Source organism: Labrus mixtus, chromosome 2 (assembly GCF_963584025.1).
Source record: "Labrus mixtus chromosome 2, fLabMix1.1, whole genome shotgun sequence".
In the NCBI taxonomy this organism is placed as follows: Eukaryota; Metazoa; Chordata; class Actinopteri; order Labriformes; family Labridae; genus Labrus; species Labrus mixtus.
This window is the reverse complement of record NC_083613.1, coordinates 22,607,022-22,622,416: the sequence shown is the minus strand read 5'-3', so window position 1 is coordinate 22,622,416 and position 15,395 is coordinate 22,607,022. Positions and strand designations below refer to the sequence as shown.

The 15,395-nt window shown below is 41.4% G+C and overlaps 1 protein-coding gene across 3 annotated transcripts in view; it reads right to left on the bottom strand.

Annotated features, from left to right (window-relative positions):
* fbxw7 (F-box and WD repeat domain containing 7) overlaps positions 1 to 15,395 on the bottom strand; it is a 120,189-nt gene that overhangs the window by 13,185 nt on the left and 91,609 nt on the right. For all 3 annotated transcript variants that reach the window (XM_061056894.1, XM_061056904.1, XM_061056885.1), the window contains 6 exons: positions 11,171 to 11,253; positions 9,599 to 9,740; positions 5,611 to 5,745; positions 3,049 to 3,172; positions 2,724 to 2,860; positions 669 to 782 (listed from right to left, as the gene is read on the bottom strand). In XM_061056894.1, the coding sequence (XP_060912877.1) occupies positions 669 to 782; positions 2,724 to 2,860; positions 3,049 to 3,172; positions 5,611 to 5,745; positions 9,599 to 9,740; positions 11,171 to 11,253 (735 nt within the window). The remainder of the gene's footprint in view (positions 1 to 668; positions 783 to 2,723; positions 2,861 to 3,048; positions 3,173 to 5,610; positions 5,746 to 9,598; positions 9,741 to 11,170; positions 11,254 to 15,395) is intronic.

Below are 15,395 nucleotides of genomic sequence, written 5' to 3'. Positions count from 1 at the left end.
ACTCTACAATGTGCCAGGTAAGAATGAAATAAAAAAAAAAGAGTGGAAGAGAAAGAGGCAGCAACAGTTTAGAGGGGATTTTAGTGTGTGAAAAGCTCCTTTGAAAATGGAGTCCAACGCTGAGACATGAAAGCGCCGCGATTTTGCAACAATCTGTGAAGCTCTCTCCAACACCACAGTACAACCGCTGGCTTTCTTTCTAATACACAGCATAAAGCTGCAGCAAAAGGCCTGTGTGGCTGCATCGGCTCCAGCAATGAATACTAACAGCGCTTGAGGAAATGTGTTGTGTAACAAGTCTGTCAAATGGCTAAATGTAAGAGGAGAGAGTGGACTGATATGGCCGTGAGAGGATGTTTTTAGGTGACAATTACTACCTATCAGGTTAGAGGGAGCTGTACAGATATAGTGAGCTGTCAGATGTGAAGGCTGATGTGTTATTCGCAGAGAGATAATTGTGCAACACGCTATGCAAGATGACAGGAAGCCTTACAACCGTTAAGCAATAATTTACTGGCTCCTTCACTTTCCATCAAGTCTGAAAAATGAATGAAGCTGATCTAAGATGAACTGTCGGCCTGCAGTCCATTACTGTCTGCGGGAGAAGAGGAAGCTATTCAGACTTAATGAGTAAACAGGATATAGAAAAAAAAAGGAGATAAACCTACCTTTCCTGTGATGGCTGACCAGACTTTCAGCGTGTTGTCGTCAGAGCCGCTGACGATGCGGTTCCCACAGAACTGGAGGCAGGTGATCACGTGGTCGTCGTGACCTTTCAGCACCTTGGGAAGGGGTCAGAGAAAAAGATGCAGTCAGAAGGACGTAAGGGACAGGTGATCATGGAATGAAAAAAAGAAACATCTGACAGTGACATATCTCTAGTGCTTTAAACATCAGATAAATGGATAATGTCATGTCAAGTGCTGCAGGTGTACATAGGAGAGTTTCATGCTCTGTTTATGTGTGAGTGGGAGTGGGGGTCCTTTGCTGGCTAATATTGAGTCGCAGGACTGCTAGGTCAGCAAACGACAGGGCGCACTCTATATGCAAAGAGTAGGAAGAGCTCAGTCACCAAATTTACATCAGTGGCGGCCTAACACGACCTGAGGCTGTTTCAAAAGCACACAAGACCCATTAAGGATCAGCTCCAGCATGCTGGTCATGTTTCATGGAAACTTCCGAACAGGAAAAAGGCACATTGTGTATTTAGATTGAAAGAGAGCAAAACGGTGCTGTTCTGCAGAGCAGTTAGCAATTAACAGGATACCTGCAGAGCACAAACTTGACCTATCGACTTTTCATCAACACCACACCTCAGGTTGTTGTATTGAATTTGGCCAAGTCATAAGGACATGTTCTGATACATGTACACACATGCACCACCCCATCCTGATCCTGATAAAAGACCAGTTGTCCGGCCAAGACACTTCTACAAAATGGTCTTTATATAGCACACATGTTGTAATTGCCCAGTGTGATAATTGCCCATAAAAGGATGATTGGGATGCTATAAAAGAACTGCTCCGTGAGAAATAAACAGATTCTGATTGTTCAAGAGCATTTACTCTTCTACATAATGGCGCTGCGAGCACACTAGGAAGAATGACTGGACACCTGCGGCATCCGGGGCTGGAGTGACACTGCATAGTGGCCAAAACAAAAGGTAAGGAGCTTTATCCTACCAAAATGTGTATGTGCAGTCTGATTCCATGCCTTGGATGAAGTAATAGGTGTCTAAAAATTATCCAAAAAGAACCTACATTGTATGGTAAAAAATTTGTTAAAGAAAAAACTATGTTTGAAAATCCTCTGGCGGCGGAATATGTAAACCAAAATAAAAACGCTGAAGGTTTTTACTATAAATTTGGTTCAAAAGCACTGCACATTTGCATAATAAGTATCAGTGTGAAGTGCTGATTGAACTGTATTTTTTTTGGACTCAAGGCTGTCCAACAGCCTGTAGGGCAGTAATTCTTTTTAAAGATGTATTTTTTTGTGGCTTTTTGTGCTTTTAATGGAGAGATAGGACAGTGGATAGGGTCGGAAATCAGGGAGAGAGAGAGAGTGGAGAGCAATTCTTAAACAGGGGTATTGGTTGTTAGGGATTTCAGCAGTTGCCAGGGGGTACAGAGAGAGATTGTGGGGTTAGCTCAACTAATAAGTAAGCAAGCATGCCCAGAGGTACACAGGTAGCTTCTAATGACTAAACGCCCAAGGACACTTCAACATGTGCCTGCAGATGCTGGCGATAGAACCCTCAACCTTCCAGTTGAAAGATGTCCGACTACCACTGAGCCACAGTCTCACCTGAGGTTACGGTTACTCATTAACAGTTAAAAGTCATTTAAGTGGTAAGTTCAAGCAGGCTACTAGATAAACCATTTCAATAGTTAAAACAAATGGATAAATGGTTGAGATGGTAAGCTACATGTAACGGATAAACAGTTAAGATAGTTTCCTTAAACTAATGTATAAACAGGTGAGATTGTTAGAACTTAAGTTATTGGCTGAATCTTAAAGCTTTGAATGACAGTTCTTCCATTGTATGAATAATGGATCTAAACAGTATCCACTTCTACAGAACCAGTAGAGTTCAGCATTTAGAACATGAAAGATGTGAATTAACAAGGGAGAACATGAATTTGGCTAACAGAGCTTGCGGGGGAACCTCAGGCCAAAAAAGGTCAAAACCAGCGGTGAGGGGAATTTGAAGTTTGATCTACCTTGGGTGATTTGAGGTCCCCTCTCCTCCAGTTAGTATCTATTCTGTGCTGCCTGATGTAGGCACTCTTCCATGGGCTGTGAGTGAAGCCAGGCTTGACGATTTTCCTCTTCTTGAGGGGCAGAGGCTCATCGATGCCTGTTCGGAGGGAGACAAGGACAGATTGGACTAACAGGCACATTTTTCCCCTTGAAAAGTTTATTTAAAAAAACAAACAGATAACAGCACATCTTTAAACCCAGCGTTTAGCTCCGCACTGCTCCCACTGGGATTTCTCCAGCATTGTGTCTCTCTGTCTGCTTCGGTTGCAAAGACTTCACGCTCACCTTCTTCCCTGCATTTCTCCCTCCACAGCAAGTTGTCTTCTGCCAGGATGCGCCAGTAGCGACACGTCTGCGCTGCTTGGAGGAGGTCCTTCGGTTCCAGGAATGACAGCACATACAAAGCCAGCTGTTGACAGAAGGAGACAAGGAATGTGAGAGGGGTAAACGCAAAAGGAGACGTAAAAAAAAAGATCCATTATTCCCTGCAGCAGGTGTACGAAACAGAACAAGCAAGTTGTGGGAGAGGACTTTAAGTTAACTAAACAACAACAATGAAAAGGAGCAGCTGAGAAAACAAAATTGGTGAACAAACTATATGCGCAATATTAACAGAGTGGATCTAACTGACAAAGGTAGACAACGTCATTACCAAAGGATTAAATCAACACTTTTATTGAAGCGTAATGAAAAATAAACAATAGGAGCCTCTCATAGAGGGTCATAATACCAGGCCTGCCGTTTGTTAATCCAAAGCCTGAATAATAAAAAAAAACATAGAACCGGCTCCTCTGAATTACAGGGAGAAAAAACAATAGTTTGCCGTTTTTTCCCCCCTAACATATTCAAATACAAAGCTCTAAAAACGCAAAGTGTCTGCTGAGCTGTGAAACAATGATATAATCAGGTCAAGTGATTACTCTGTCATTTCAAAAAAACACTTCAATGGGTTCATTATGCAGGATGACGTGACACCTGCTGTTCATGTATTGTTTTTTTCATGATCAGAGATGATAATGACCCACAGCACACTGGGACATATTCAGGAGTGGGGTCATGGACATTAACATGGAGTCAAATGGAAACCAACAGGGTCACTCAAATACCTAGCAGGGGACATTTTGGACTGGTGTCGGCCAGTTTTCCTTTTGCTCTCAAGATACAGTATGTCTAGAATTAATGCAAATCAGATTTGTTTCTCAAAACAAATCTCTAACATCGACTGTCTAAACTGTTGTTTGCAAGTGATTGTATGTTGGGTTTTTATGATTGGACATTGCCAACCTTTATTATGGGTTGCTGTGGTGACCATGCTGATGAAACGGCTTTCCACAGCAAGAAGCTCAAGAAATGGAGAGCCTTTCTTCTCCCAATGCAACAATGATGCGCTTGAGTTGGTGCAGAACTGCTTAATTTTACCAGACAAAAACAGCTACGGTTGTTGTGTGCTTCACATTTCTCAGGCTAGCCGCTTCTGTCAATCTGTCACGTCTTTGTTTTGAGGCAAAAGGGAATACTCATATGACAATTCAATTTGAGCAGACAAAACTGAGATGAATTGATTGATTGCACGTTGAATCATTTTTTAAATGATCATTTATGATGTTTTTGATGTCAAAACTTTCTTTGATCAATCTGGAAACATTACCAAAAAAAGGATTTTGTGATCGCAGAGTGAAAAAGAAACCTTGGTTCTAGTCTAATCTAAGCTGCAATTAAAGACTAGATTCCTTTTTTTTTGTTAATCAACAAGTGAATTAAGTTGTTTTATTGATTTTTAAACAGGAACATTCTGACTATTAGTTTGATCTATGTCTATTCTAGTGAAAGCAGTCGCTAGATCTGATGTTCTTCAAACACTTATGTAGTTCCTGAGCTCCATGGAGATTTCCCCTTGTTTAATATATCAAACTTAATAGAACGCAAATCTTCTTCGACAATGTAAGTACTGAGAATATGGTGGAGGGAAGTTTTCGTACAGTTTGGTTTTAAGGTTCTTTCGAGCCGCTTGCCCCAGACCCACAAACCTTGACTTGCCTCAATCACCTGAAAGCCTGTCTGAGCCAGAAGTCATTACCAGACGATATTTCTAAAAGCTTTATGAATGGACCTCGAGTCTGTGATTGCTTTTTAAGCTTGACGCAAAGTCTCTTCTGCAGATTCACTTCATTCTTTCAATTTCAACTGTATCTTTACTGCGCCACAGGGATTGTCCTGTTTAAATGACTTGACAGCCCCGCCCAATATAAATCCAGCAGCTCTGGCAGAGAGGAGAGACAGGATTATGAAAAGAAGTCGGAGGGAACAGGATTTTTTTTTTTTTTTTTTTTTTTTTAAAGGAGGAGGGCTGATGTCCTGAGAACATATGATGCTTTTGAATATTTGGTTTTGAAGCAAGAAGTTCTGAAACCTTGAAATCTTACATCCTATTGCTCTTTACTGCAGCCTTCATCCCCACTTTTATCCTAACACCTGCTAGGCAGAGACAAGGTGTGAAGTATTTGATCAGCTACATCAGATAAGCTGGATTGAGGCTGTTTTGTAAGGATCCTCTATGTAATCTTATCATCAGTCTGACACTTCAGTTTGTTTGTATTGTCAGGTATGTAGCAGAGCAAAAACAAGACACTCACTACAGATTCCTCAAAAAGATGTGAAAGAAGACTGTGAGAGGATTAACGCTACAGAGGAAGCCCGTTCATGTTCACAGGGATTTCCCAATGGGAGTCCAGGTGAGAAGAAGAACAAGTACCAGAGATGTCGTTGGGAAGTGATAACAGAAAAAAATGTGTGTGGGGGAGAGAGAGAGAGAGAGAGAGAGAGAGAGAGAGAGATTCAGGGACTCACCTCTTTGGGCAGCAGGGAGATGAAGTCTCGCTGAAACTGCGGCTCGATCACCTGCATCATATGCTTGACTTGTGTGGGCTCACAGCTGTCAATCAACTCATCCAGCGCCAGCAGCTTCTCAGGCCCAGTCCAGCTCTGGAACACACAGATAAATACATACATTAAAAAAAACGAGTTTAAAAACTCATCTTTATTAGTCACCTGCAACAAACTCGAGTACATGTTATCAAAATGTGTAGGTTAACCAGTCAAGTAGAAGGGTTTGGTGGTTCTGCACAAGTGGTTAGAAGAATGGGAAAAACATGCCGCTAACTAAAAATACCAATCGACACTTTATCACAGCTAATCAAGAGGTTTATATGTGATCTAGGAAGGAATATCTAGCTGTGTTAAGTGACACTACAGTTTTCGGGGGTATACAAAATCATGACAAACACCTTTCTGCTTGAGCGGTTTAATCTGTAACAGATTTAGCACAACAGTAAAGAGCCTCTAGCTCATGAATGAGTACATCCTTCTGGCGTTTATTGCTGTGTGTTTTTTCTGTATTATCTCTGTACCGTCCTTTCCACTGGTTCCTTTTTTCCCATGTTGGGTATTACAGGTAGTAATGCACTAGATGAACACTGTCGGCAGAATATTCATTCCACCTCCACATCTGGATTAAATGAAATACATACTAACAGGTTGTCCAGGCTGATTGTGCCACTTTATTAGTGTCAAACTAGACGCCTTGGTGTGCTGAGCGTGTATAATCTCTTATTTGACTTGGAGTGGAGAGACTTGGAAACATACCGCCTTGTGCAGTGTGTCTGTAACACTTTAATGTTCCCTACGTGACCTCCTCAGCAATACAGAGTAGCTTGAGGCACCTGCCTATTTCTAGCAGCGAGCACATTAGTGGAAAAATGTGAGCATGAGGAGCCAGACTCCATTAACAGCATTACAACTCAGAGGAGTTATTTCTTCTTCCTGAACATTCAGTTGTTTAATGCTAGGCGCAGAAAACAACCTTCCTGCATGTTGGACCCAGCAGCAACAGTTGTTTTCCCCCGCAGAGAGCCAAAATCTAACAATGATTACAGGCTACGAGGCAGGATGGAAAATCTGGCACACGCAAACCACCTGTAATTTGCCAGCTAAAAGCTTTAGCCAGAGGTGCCGTTTGGAGGTAATAAAGGGTTTCAGAGACCTCCTTTCTACCAATTGGGAGGACCAGGCAACAGCTACTCCTGTGTTACATCAGTTTTATGACGTAGATTGACATAGACATATATAGACACATATACATTGAAATATATTGACATAGGTGTCACTTATCTATTGAAACTGCTGACAAACTTTATAGTCTTGTTTTTGCTTAGTATGAATAAATTCACTTGGAATATTTCTTGTTCAATGATGAGCATTTGTATCGTTCTTAATATTTTTACTCGGAACAGTTGTGACAGTCTCCAACTTAAAAATGAATATTTTAGAGACATTTTATTGGCTGTAAGAAATTTCTAATTATATTGCGTCTAATCTGAATTTTAATTCTGAGGTGCTCAACGTATTCCAAGAGTTTCATGAAAAAACTGCAGAGATTGATAACAGTTTGAAAGAAATTAGTTATTTCCCTAAATCTTCCTCCTATCTAGGCTTAAGTTACTGATTTTATTTTTTCTGTCTTTCGTGTAGTTTCTGGCTAGAATCAACGGGGAATTTCTGTGAGACAGACCAGGAGATACAGTCTGGCATCACAGGGCAGATACTTGAAAAAAGGCAGGAAACTCAGGCTGGTGCTCTGATATACAAGTGCTACTCCTTTGATCACCTCAGTCTTTATCATTCAAGATGCTGATTAAATACTGCAGCTCAGACAATCTGGGGGAATGTTCAAGTATCTACCGAAAAAATAATTCCTCATTCCACAAAGACTCAATTCTTCAATCTTTAAAGAGGCTGCAAGCAAAAACTAGATAACTGATGATCTCTGACACCGCAGAGGCAAGTATTCCATCTTTTATGCCATCATTATATACTCTGCATTGATAGTTAACGTTTGGATATAAATGAATATAGGTTATCTTAATGTATTTTAAAAAACAAGGTATATATTGAGACAGATGTGCCTGTGTGTTGGTTTGCAAGGGGTTTTCTTTTGACATTTTGAAAAATGCACTGTAGGCTTTTTCGGACAAGAAATAGTCTCACATGTTATCTTCCACAAACTCAACAGGTTGTTGACACTCTAAAGGTTTTTAACCAATAAATGACTGAGATATCTTGTGTTAATGAGTGAATGTAGAAGTGCGGATCAGTAGATTTTACTATTGAACGACAGAGCCATACAACCTGTTCCAAGTCTTTATGCTAAAATAGGCTAACAGCGCCTGATTATGGTTTTATGTTTTAAAGCGGCGACGTGAGTGGGATTCATCATCTCTTCTGTCAGCGTAAGGAAGAAAGTAACATAAAGTATCTCAAAATTTCTAACTTATCCTTGACTATAATGTGACTTTGTCAGTTTCATTAGCGTCCTTGCGCGTGTTTATTGAGTATAAGAAGAAGCTGCATGCTGCTTTGTGGTTGTGTTTGCCTCTACAGTATAATGGGAGTGCAGGCTGGGACTGGACTAGGGAATGTACAGAATGTAAGTTTGAGGTTTAGTTATCGGGGGGGGGGGGGACTGCTTTAGGGCAGGCTTAAGGACAATAACGTGTGAAACAAACGGTGAGGGTTCACAGGTTAGCCCTGCTTTTCAAAGATAATGAGCCGAGTCTCTCTTAGATAATGAAATCCTATGGATCATAGAGACCAGAGACCTGTCAAGGCTCATTATGTTAAAATGACATCCTGTTTCTACTTAGTGTGGAATTGTTAGAGCTCAAGACTAACAAGAAAGAAATAGCTACAGTATATCATGTTGCATCTAGACAAACAATAATTGAACATGATAAATAACCAGAAAAACAGGGTAAAATATAACACAGTACTACCTTACATGTTTCTATCAGCATTTTGCTATACAGCATCTGTACATCCACACAGATGTTTTTAGTTATTCTGGCTGATCAGACCTGGAAAGGTTTGCAAATAGGTGGAGCTGTTGCAATAATCTATCATGTAATAATTTCTAAGCACCAACAGGTATGATAAAGGTCATCAAAGTCCTCCTTTCCCAAAAGGTTTCTCCAAATTCAACAGGTTAAAGGAGCTGTCAGTCAAAAACTTGGCCACACCCACATATTCCTGAGAAGTGGTCTAATCATGGCCTCAATCCCTAACACCCGTGTAGGTGTACAGAGGATTTAAAGACATTAGCTACGATTACATGGACACAAATGATCGGAATAAAAGCCTGATCAGAATGAAATAACCTTTAGGTAAACACACCAATTGGAAGAGGCTGATCTGATCTGGCTCATTAGGAAAGAAATGTCATTCCGAACGAGAGGGGTGGCTTATGCCTTTCGTAGTCAGGATCAATATCCATGTTCACGCTAGAGCCGATCGTTTCTTTCGTGTTGGGATAAAACTACACTTACTGCGCATGTCTGCCCCTTTCTTCAACTGCACACGTCTGAATCTCCTGCAGTGATTTATCGAATGCGGGGCAACTATGTACTGCTGAGCTTTCCGATTAGTTAGGAAGAGGGTGTTCTATAAAGTTAAGAGTATGTGGCAAAAAAATATATCCAATTTAACTTTAAAGTATCATAGGAGACAAACATCTGTTCAACTATTACCACAGACCTGAAGTGTATTACAGACATTTAGTGACTTTGCCTTTAAGTGCGAACAGGTACAGCTTATTCCAATTCCACGCTTCAGTGCCTATGGTAATGCAGTGGGCCTGAACAACAAGGCACCAATTATCTTGGAGAAGAAGTGAACATTGATTGGGAGCAACATCTGCTTTTTGATGAGCTTTTGCTCAAGGGCTTGGAGATGCCCATGGGGGAGGAGAAGAAGAGAAGAAGAAGAATTAGTAAGCCACGCTCACCTGAAATGTTCGGAGCCATTCTTGGAGACCCGTGGGTGGCTGGATTGAGGTGATACGCCGTCTCTGCCCCCCCTGACCGTTGGCTGTTCTGATGTGGCCGAATGTGGTAGGTGTGGCTGGACATGGGACGATTCCTGTCGGGCTGCATTTGACAAGGAAAGAATTATTGCTTAAAAACTGCTAACAGAACATCATCTTTACAGGCAAACAGCTTTAAGAAGATCATGGGATACAAAGGCTCTTGATCTAACAGAAAAAAAGAGAACAATAGTAAGTCAATCATGAGGGATTTTAGCTGTTCCTTGGATAGTTTTTCTACAAATTCTTCAGATATTTTAACCACCAAGAACACATTAAATGACAATAAATGTGGTCTTTAGGTCACCTGAAAATTAAACATTAAAAGCTGCACTTTAAATTAAAGGTACTTTTGCCTGTCACTGAACTGATTTAACATAAAATTCCCACTGAAATCAAGTGGATGGGGCTAAGCTGATTCAAATAAAATCAGTGTTTTCTTGGTACATTATGCTTATTTCCCTTAGTAACACCCTTTCTTTTTGTTACAGACAGTTTATGACCAAGTGAACAGATGTGTTGTTCTTTTATTCACACAGAGGAGAAGTCATACATATATATATCCCTCAGGTCCAGCAGCAACTGTTATGTTCTTTCATCAGAAAAAAAAACCCTTTTATAGCTAGAAAATGATAGCCCAAAGTAAGCTACATTACGAGTAAATACAACATGTTCAGCAAAATAAAGTGTTATATGACCTTGTCAGCCGCTGTAGTTTCAGACTTGACACTCTACTGTTTGATCAGAGAGGAAGCACATTTGATAGACAGGAAGTGTGTCAAAATCCTCCACACAATCAGCAAACATTTGCTCGTAAGCACTTTCAAGATTTATTCTAAACCCAGAGACTTCAAAGTGCAACACAATCCCACAGATATCTGCTCAAGTCCAGGATCTCCTGCTGCAAGAACCTGAATGTAACAAGCAGCACAGGACTTCAAAGGGTGCCCACGTGCCGTAGTAATGTAAGGGCAGCGGGAGAAGCCATCCAGTGGGCACCTTCAATGCTTCGGATTCTGTGCTCTGGCAGCAAATTGGAAAGCTGGGGGTCCATTTCATTATTGATTTATTTTTAATGGGAGAGGAAGATGAGAAGGAGCCTGTTACATGGCAACATTTACAGTTAAGTGTGTTCACTGTGAATTTTGATGTGGCTACATGTGAACACATGCATTAAATATTTAGACCAAGAGAAACATCTGGGAGTGCTGCTGGCTGGATGCTGGAGATATGATATGATGTGTTGCATCATTCCGTTTGAAGGCGCAGAGCATCTTTGTTCAACCTTCTTGATATTTTTTTCCATGGTTGCTTTAGCATGTGCACAGCAGTATAATAAGCAGAAATAGATCCTTTAAAATATCTATCTAGATTTCTATGTAGTTTCTTGACTGTGCTGCTGCTGTGATGGTGTTACTTCTTGCACAGGATTAATTAAGCATCTATCTATCGATCTATCTAAGCTGTATTGTGTTGACATGTGGGCAGCTTTACCTTGGATACTCTGGGCCTTTGCAGGGCTTTTTTCCTGAAGGGAAAGATCGGACCTCGGGGCCATGGTCCAACTTCCTCTTCATCTGAGAGAGAAACAATGAGACATAAGAAAATAAATTAGAAACCAACACCGGAGGAGCCTGAAATTAAAAACACAAAATCCTGCAGAATTGTCTGAAAGGCTGTTCTGGCATCTGTTGTATAAACCAATCCTTTTTTTTCTTCTTACTGCTAACCAACTTTCTTTTCTGAGACTAACTTTATTTTTTAAGTGGAAAAGAAGCCAACTCATGAAAAGCAAATTTAAGAAAGGACACGGGTCACAAAAGTTTTTTTTTTTTTTACAGGAGCGGAAGCAGAAAATTGCTTTTGGAAGTTACAGACTTTGTTAACATTGTGTCTGAAATTCTGCATATTAAATAGCGACAGCACATTCTTGCAGCAGCTTTATGCAAATAGGAAATTAAACTTTAATGGGCAGGCTGGAAATTCAATTTATGAACATGTTCCATTACAAAGCAGCGAGGTATCTGAAGATAAAGGAGCTCAACATTATGAGATAGTCAGATACAAAGCAGGTGCTTGTTAAACAAGGCTGTGCTTTGTTTTGATTATTGTCCATGTTGGAGACACATGACAAGTGCACACTGATCCTGAGGCAACCAGACGCTGCTATAATATCCAGAGGCAATCATGCATTCACACCCAAAACTCCAGGAGCAGCGCAGCGTGTTCATGCACACATAATAACCACAAAGTGTTCAGGGAGGGTACGCAGTGCATTCTTTGGCATTGAAGTTGGATTCACACTGATACTCGAGAAAGAAAAAACAGAGTGAGTCGGTTCTTTATCTGTCTCTCCATCATCTGCGTGTGCACATAACACCCTAGTCCCCGTTACCACCTACCCTACCGCGCAAACAAAGGAGCCTGTGTAGCGGCCTGGGCAAGCCAATTTTCATCATCCCCTGCCTGCCACTCTCTCTATCAAGGCCTCGCTGCACACATGCAAGCCATCACATCTATTTAGTGTCCAACCAAAATCAAATAAACAATTTGAAAGTGGGGCCTTGTTTCTTGATTAATTTTGTATGTTCCGTGTTTAGGTGAAAGCTGAACAGGATTCGATCACAGTCCTACAGTATCACGTAAGGCTTTTTCTGGGTTTCATGCAACAAGCACTAACAAGGGTATATATTTTTAGACCAAATAAATAAACATAAGATTGCATCTGGATGATTCATTTCTGTTCAGTAAATTATGAAAAGTTACTTTAAATTTGGTTACAAAGGATTTGTAAACACTTTTTGTTTGAAGGGTGGTTTCTGAGCAAAGTTCTCCTTGACTAAATGAAGGGACTAAAGAAGGAGAATATAATATAATGGACATACTGTAAAGCCCGTCTTAGTCTACAGCAGGAGCCAAGCTGATTGTTCTGCTAAAACACAGCCTGCAGTGCTGAATTTGTTGCAGATCTTCCATTTTTATCTCCTGCTGTTGACTTAACTTTAATTGGCTTGTTTGAACCAGAAACCACATCCAAAATTTCACTTTCTCCTTTGCTTTGAGGCAAACAATGCCGTTTAGATACACTCGGTTTGTTACTATAGAACTGTATGCTCACACAGCGCAGGCACACACAGTAGAGTTGATGTTTGACTCCAAACTGTCTGCCGTCACAGTGGCATGATTACATGTCTGTCCACGAGCTATGTTCCCTTTGTTTACCACTATAATTTAGTTGAGTGTGAGTATGTGTTTGCGTGTTCTGTCCTCGCAGCGTTTTGCAGCCTGAGGTGCACATTTCAGAAAACGGCACGCTACAGTTTATATCAAACAATGATTAACTAACAGAAAGCAATCAAGAAATGCTGAATGACGAGAGGATATCAAGGCCAATTCTCTAGTCATTAAAAAGAGATTATTTAATCAATTCACCACAGAATCAACCATCAGCCTGCATTTACAGAGACATGTATACATGATTAGCACACCAACGTGTGCTGCAGGTTTAGGTGCCCCCTGGACTTTAATCTTCAGTCCGACATATGATTTGTGATCTTTTCCTCACAAGTCAGCTCCTGTGTCAAGCTGCAGAGAGGATCATGGGAAAAGCCGTAAAAATCTAGAGGGATTCATGATGGAAATGTAAAGAAAAGGCACTTGGAGATTGAATCTAAGTGGCAAAAAGCATTAACCGTTTTCAGAAACTGCATCGATTGCACTTGTTTGATTGGTCAAACGGTTTATAAGGTATGCCTGCTTGTAGGGATCCCGCTCTTAAAACCGAACTGCCTTGTTCTTAAAGCGGTGATCTCACTGCAATGGCAGTTCAGTAGCAAAGGAGAGCCGGGGTGTGTGTATGCATGCGTTGGGTGTGTGTGTTTGAGAAGAAAAGGGGGGAGCGCTGGCTTGGCTTTGAGTGTGTGCCCCTCTGTGTGCACATGTAAGAAAAAACCTCAAACTAAATGCGGGCGTGAAAAACAAAACACAGCGTGTAACCAGCGTCGTCTTGTGTTTTAGCCTGGGAAAAGGTAACCAGAGAACGCAGTGTTTGTAAATCACTGCTAATCAGTCCTCCCTCCCCTCCTTCCTCTTGGCTTCCCCCCCCCGCACTCTTTCCGTCCAAAAGCACGACAGATGGATACACAGAGAGTTAATGATATTTTAAAGACAGCAATCGCTCTTACATAATGTGTTGATTCATTCCAACACAGACTACATCCTGCAGCATCAGTCACATAAAAGATATCCTTCCTCATAAATCAAACACTGTTCTCAAGCAGCCATGAGAGAGTTACTTCACGTCAATCAGCACCGCAGGAGACACACCAGAGTTAGAGAATTGATAAGGACGAGAATTGAAATGAAACCAGAAAATGTGTCTTTAAAAAAAGGATCAGTCTTAGTGTCAGTTTTTGTCAGGCATGAAAATATTTAAGCTCCAGGCTTTGACTTCAAAATCCTGAAATCTCAAAATGGATGGAGAATACAAATGAGTCACCGCTCAAGTCAATAAACGATCGCCCATTGATTAAGAATGACACTTTCACTCAATCGCAAGGATTCATTGGGTAAAACCTACAACCCCACACAAACAAAGTGCACACAGTTGCACAAAAACAAACCTAAACGCAAGTAGGATTTGAAATGATTAACACATTTGTTTACATTTCACTCTCTCTCTCTGCGTTGTTTGTACTCAGCATCTCCAGCTTAGGCAGCATCGTTATATGGCTGCCATCCAGCATGATAGACCCGACATCCTTGAGGATATTTCTACCTCACGCAGTCTGACACAGTGACCCATTATCTGCGGATGGAGCCCGAGGCGAGCGCACAATGTCAGGGGACAACAGGCAGCAGCAGGCTGATCACATGCATGCATCTCCGGCAGTCACTTTGGCCAGTGCGAGATTAACCACTGCTGCATAATGTCGAAGCACAATAACCCTGCAAACTGGGGAGGGTTGCATGAGTAAACTGGATGCTTTTGCTCTTGTAATTGACAGTTATTTATCAAAGTGAAAGTGTGTGTTAAACATGGGAGGGATGATAGCAGCGGTGTACATATATATGGGGTGTATATTATGGAGCATTATGTGGAAGGGAGGACCATGGTTGATGCACAGGTGCAGAGAGCATCGAGCAAACGCCAAGGGAATACAGAAAAGGAAATTCAATGCATGAAAAATCCATGTTATATGCATCCAGCAATGCACAATTAAGTGCCCATATATACAGATAGAGCTACAGTAGAGACCCATATATAAACACAACCCTAAGCCCTGGATGTGGTGCGTTTATTTACAAATCTTAAGTTACTATGAAGGGGGGGGGGGGGGGGGGGGGAAGCCAAATCGTTTCGTGATTTTCCAACGTGTAAGGCAGCGCCAACACAACATATAGGCCCCTGCAATTAACGCGGCGTCTCTGGGGGTCTGCTACGCCGCTGTTCATCCTCCGCAGTGGCCGCACAATCTGCCGCGAGAGGCGCGTCAGAGATAATGAGGGCGACGGAGCGAGTCAAACATGACATAAGAAGACACGAGGACGCGTCTTGCATCTCGATTAGAATCATACTCACTTTATAGAAAATCATCTTTAAAGTGCCGTAGAACCCCATCCTTGTAACCCGGTGTGTTTCCCTTTTTTCTCCCTCTTCAGTGACAATCGGTGAAGTCCAAATGTGTGCGCGTGACGAAGAGATGGCTCTGACGGCGTG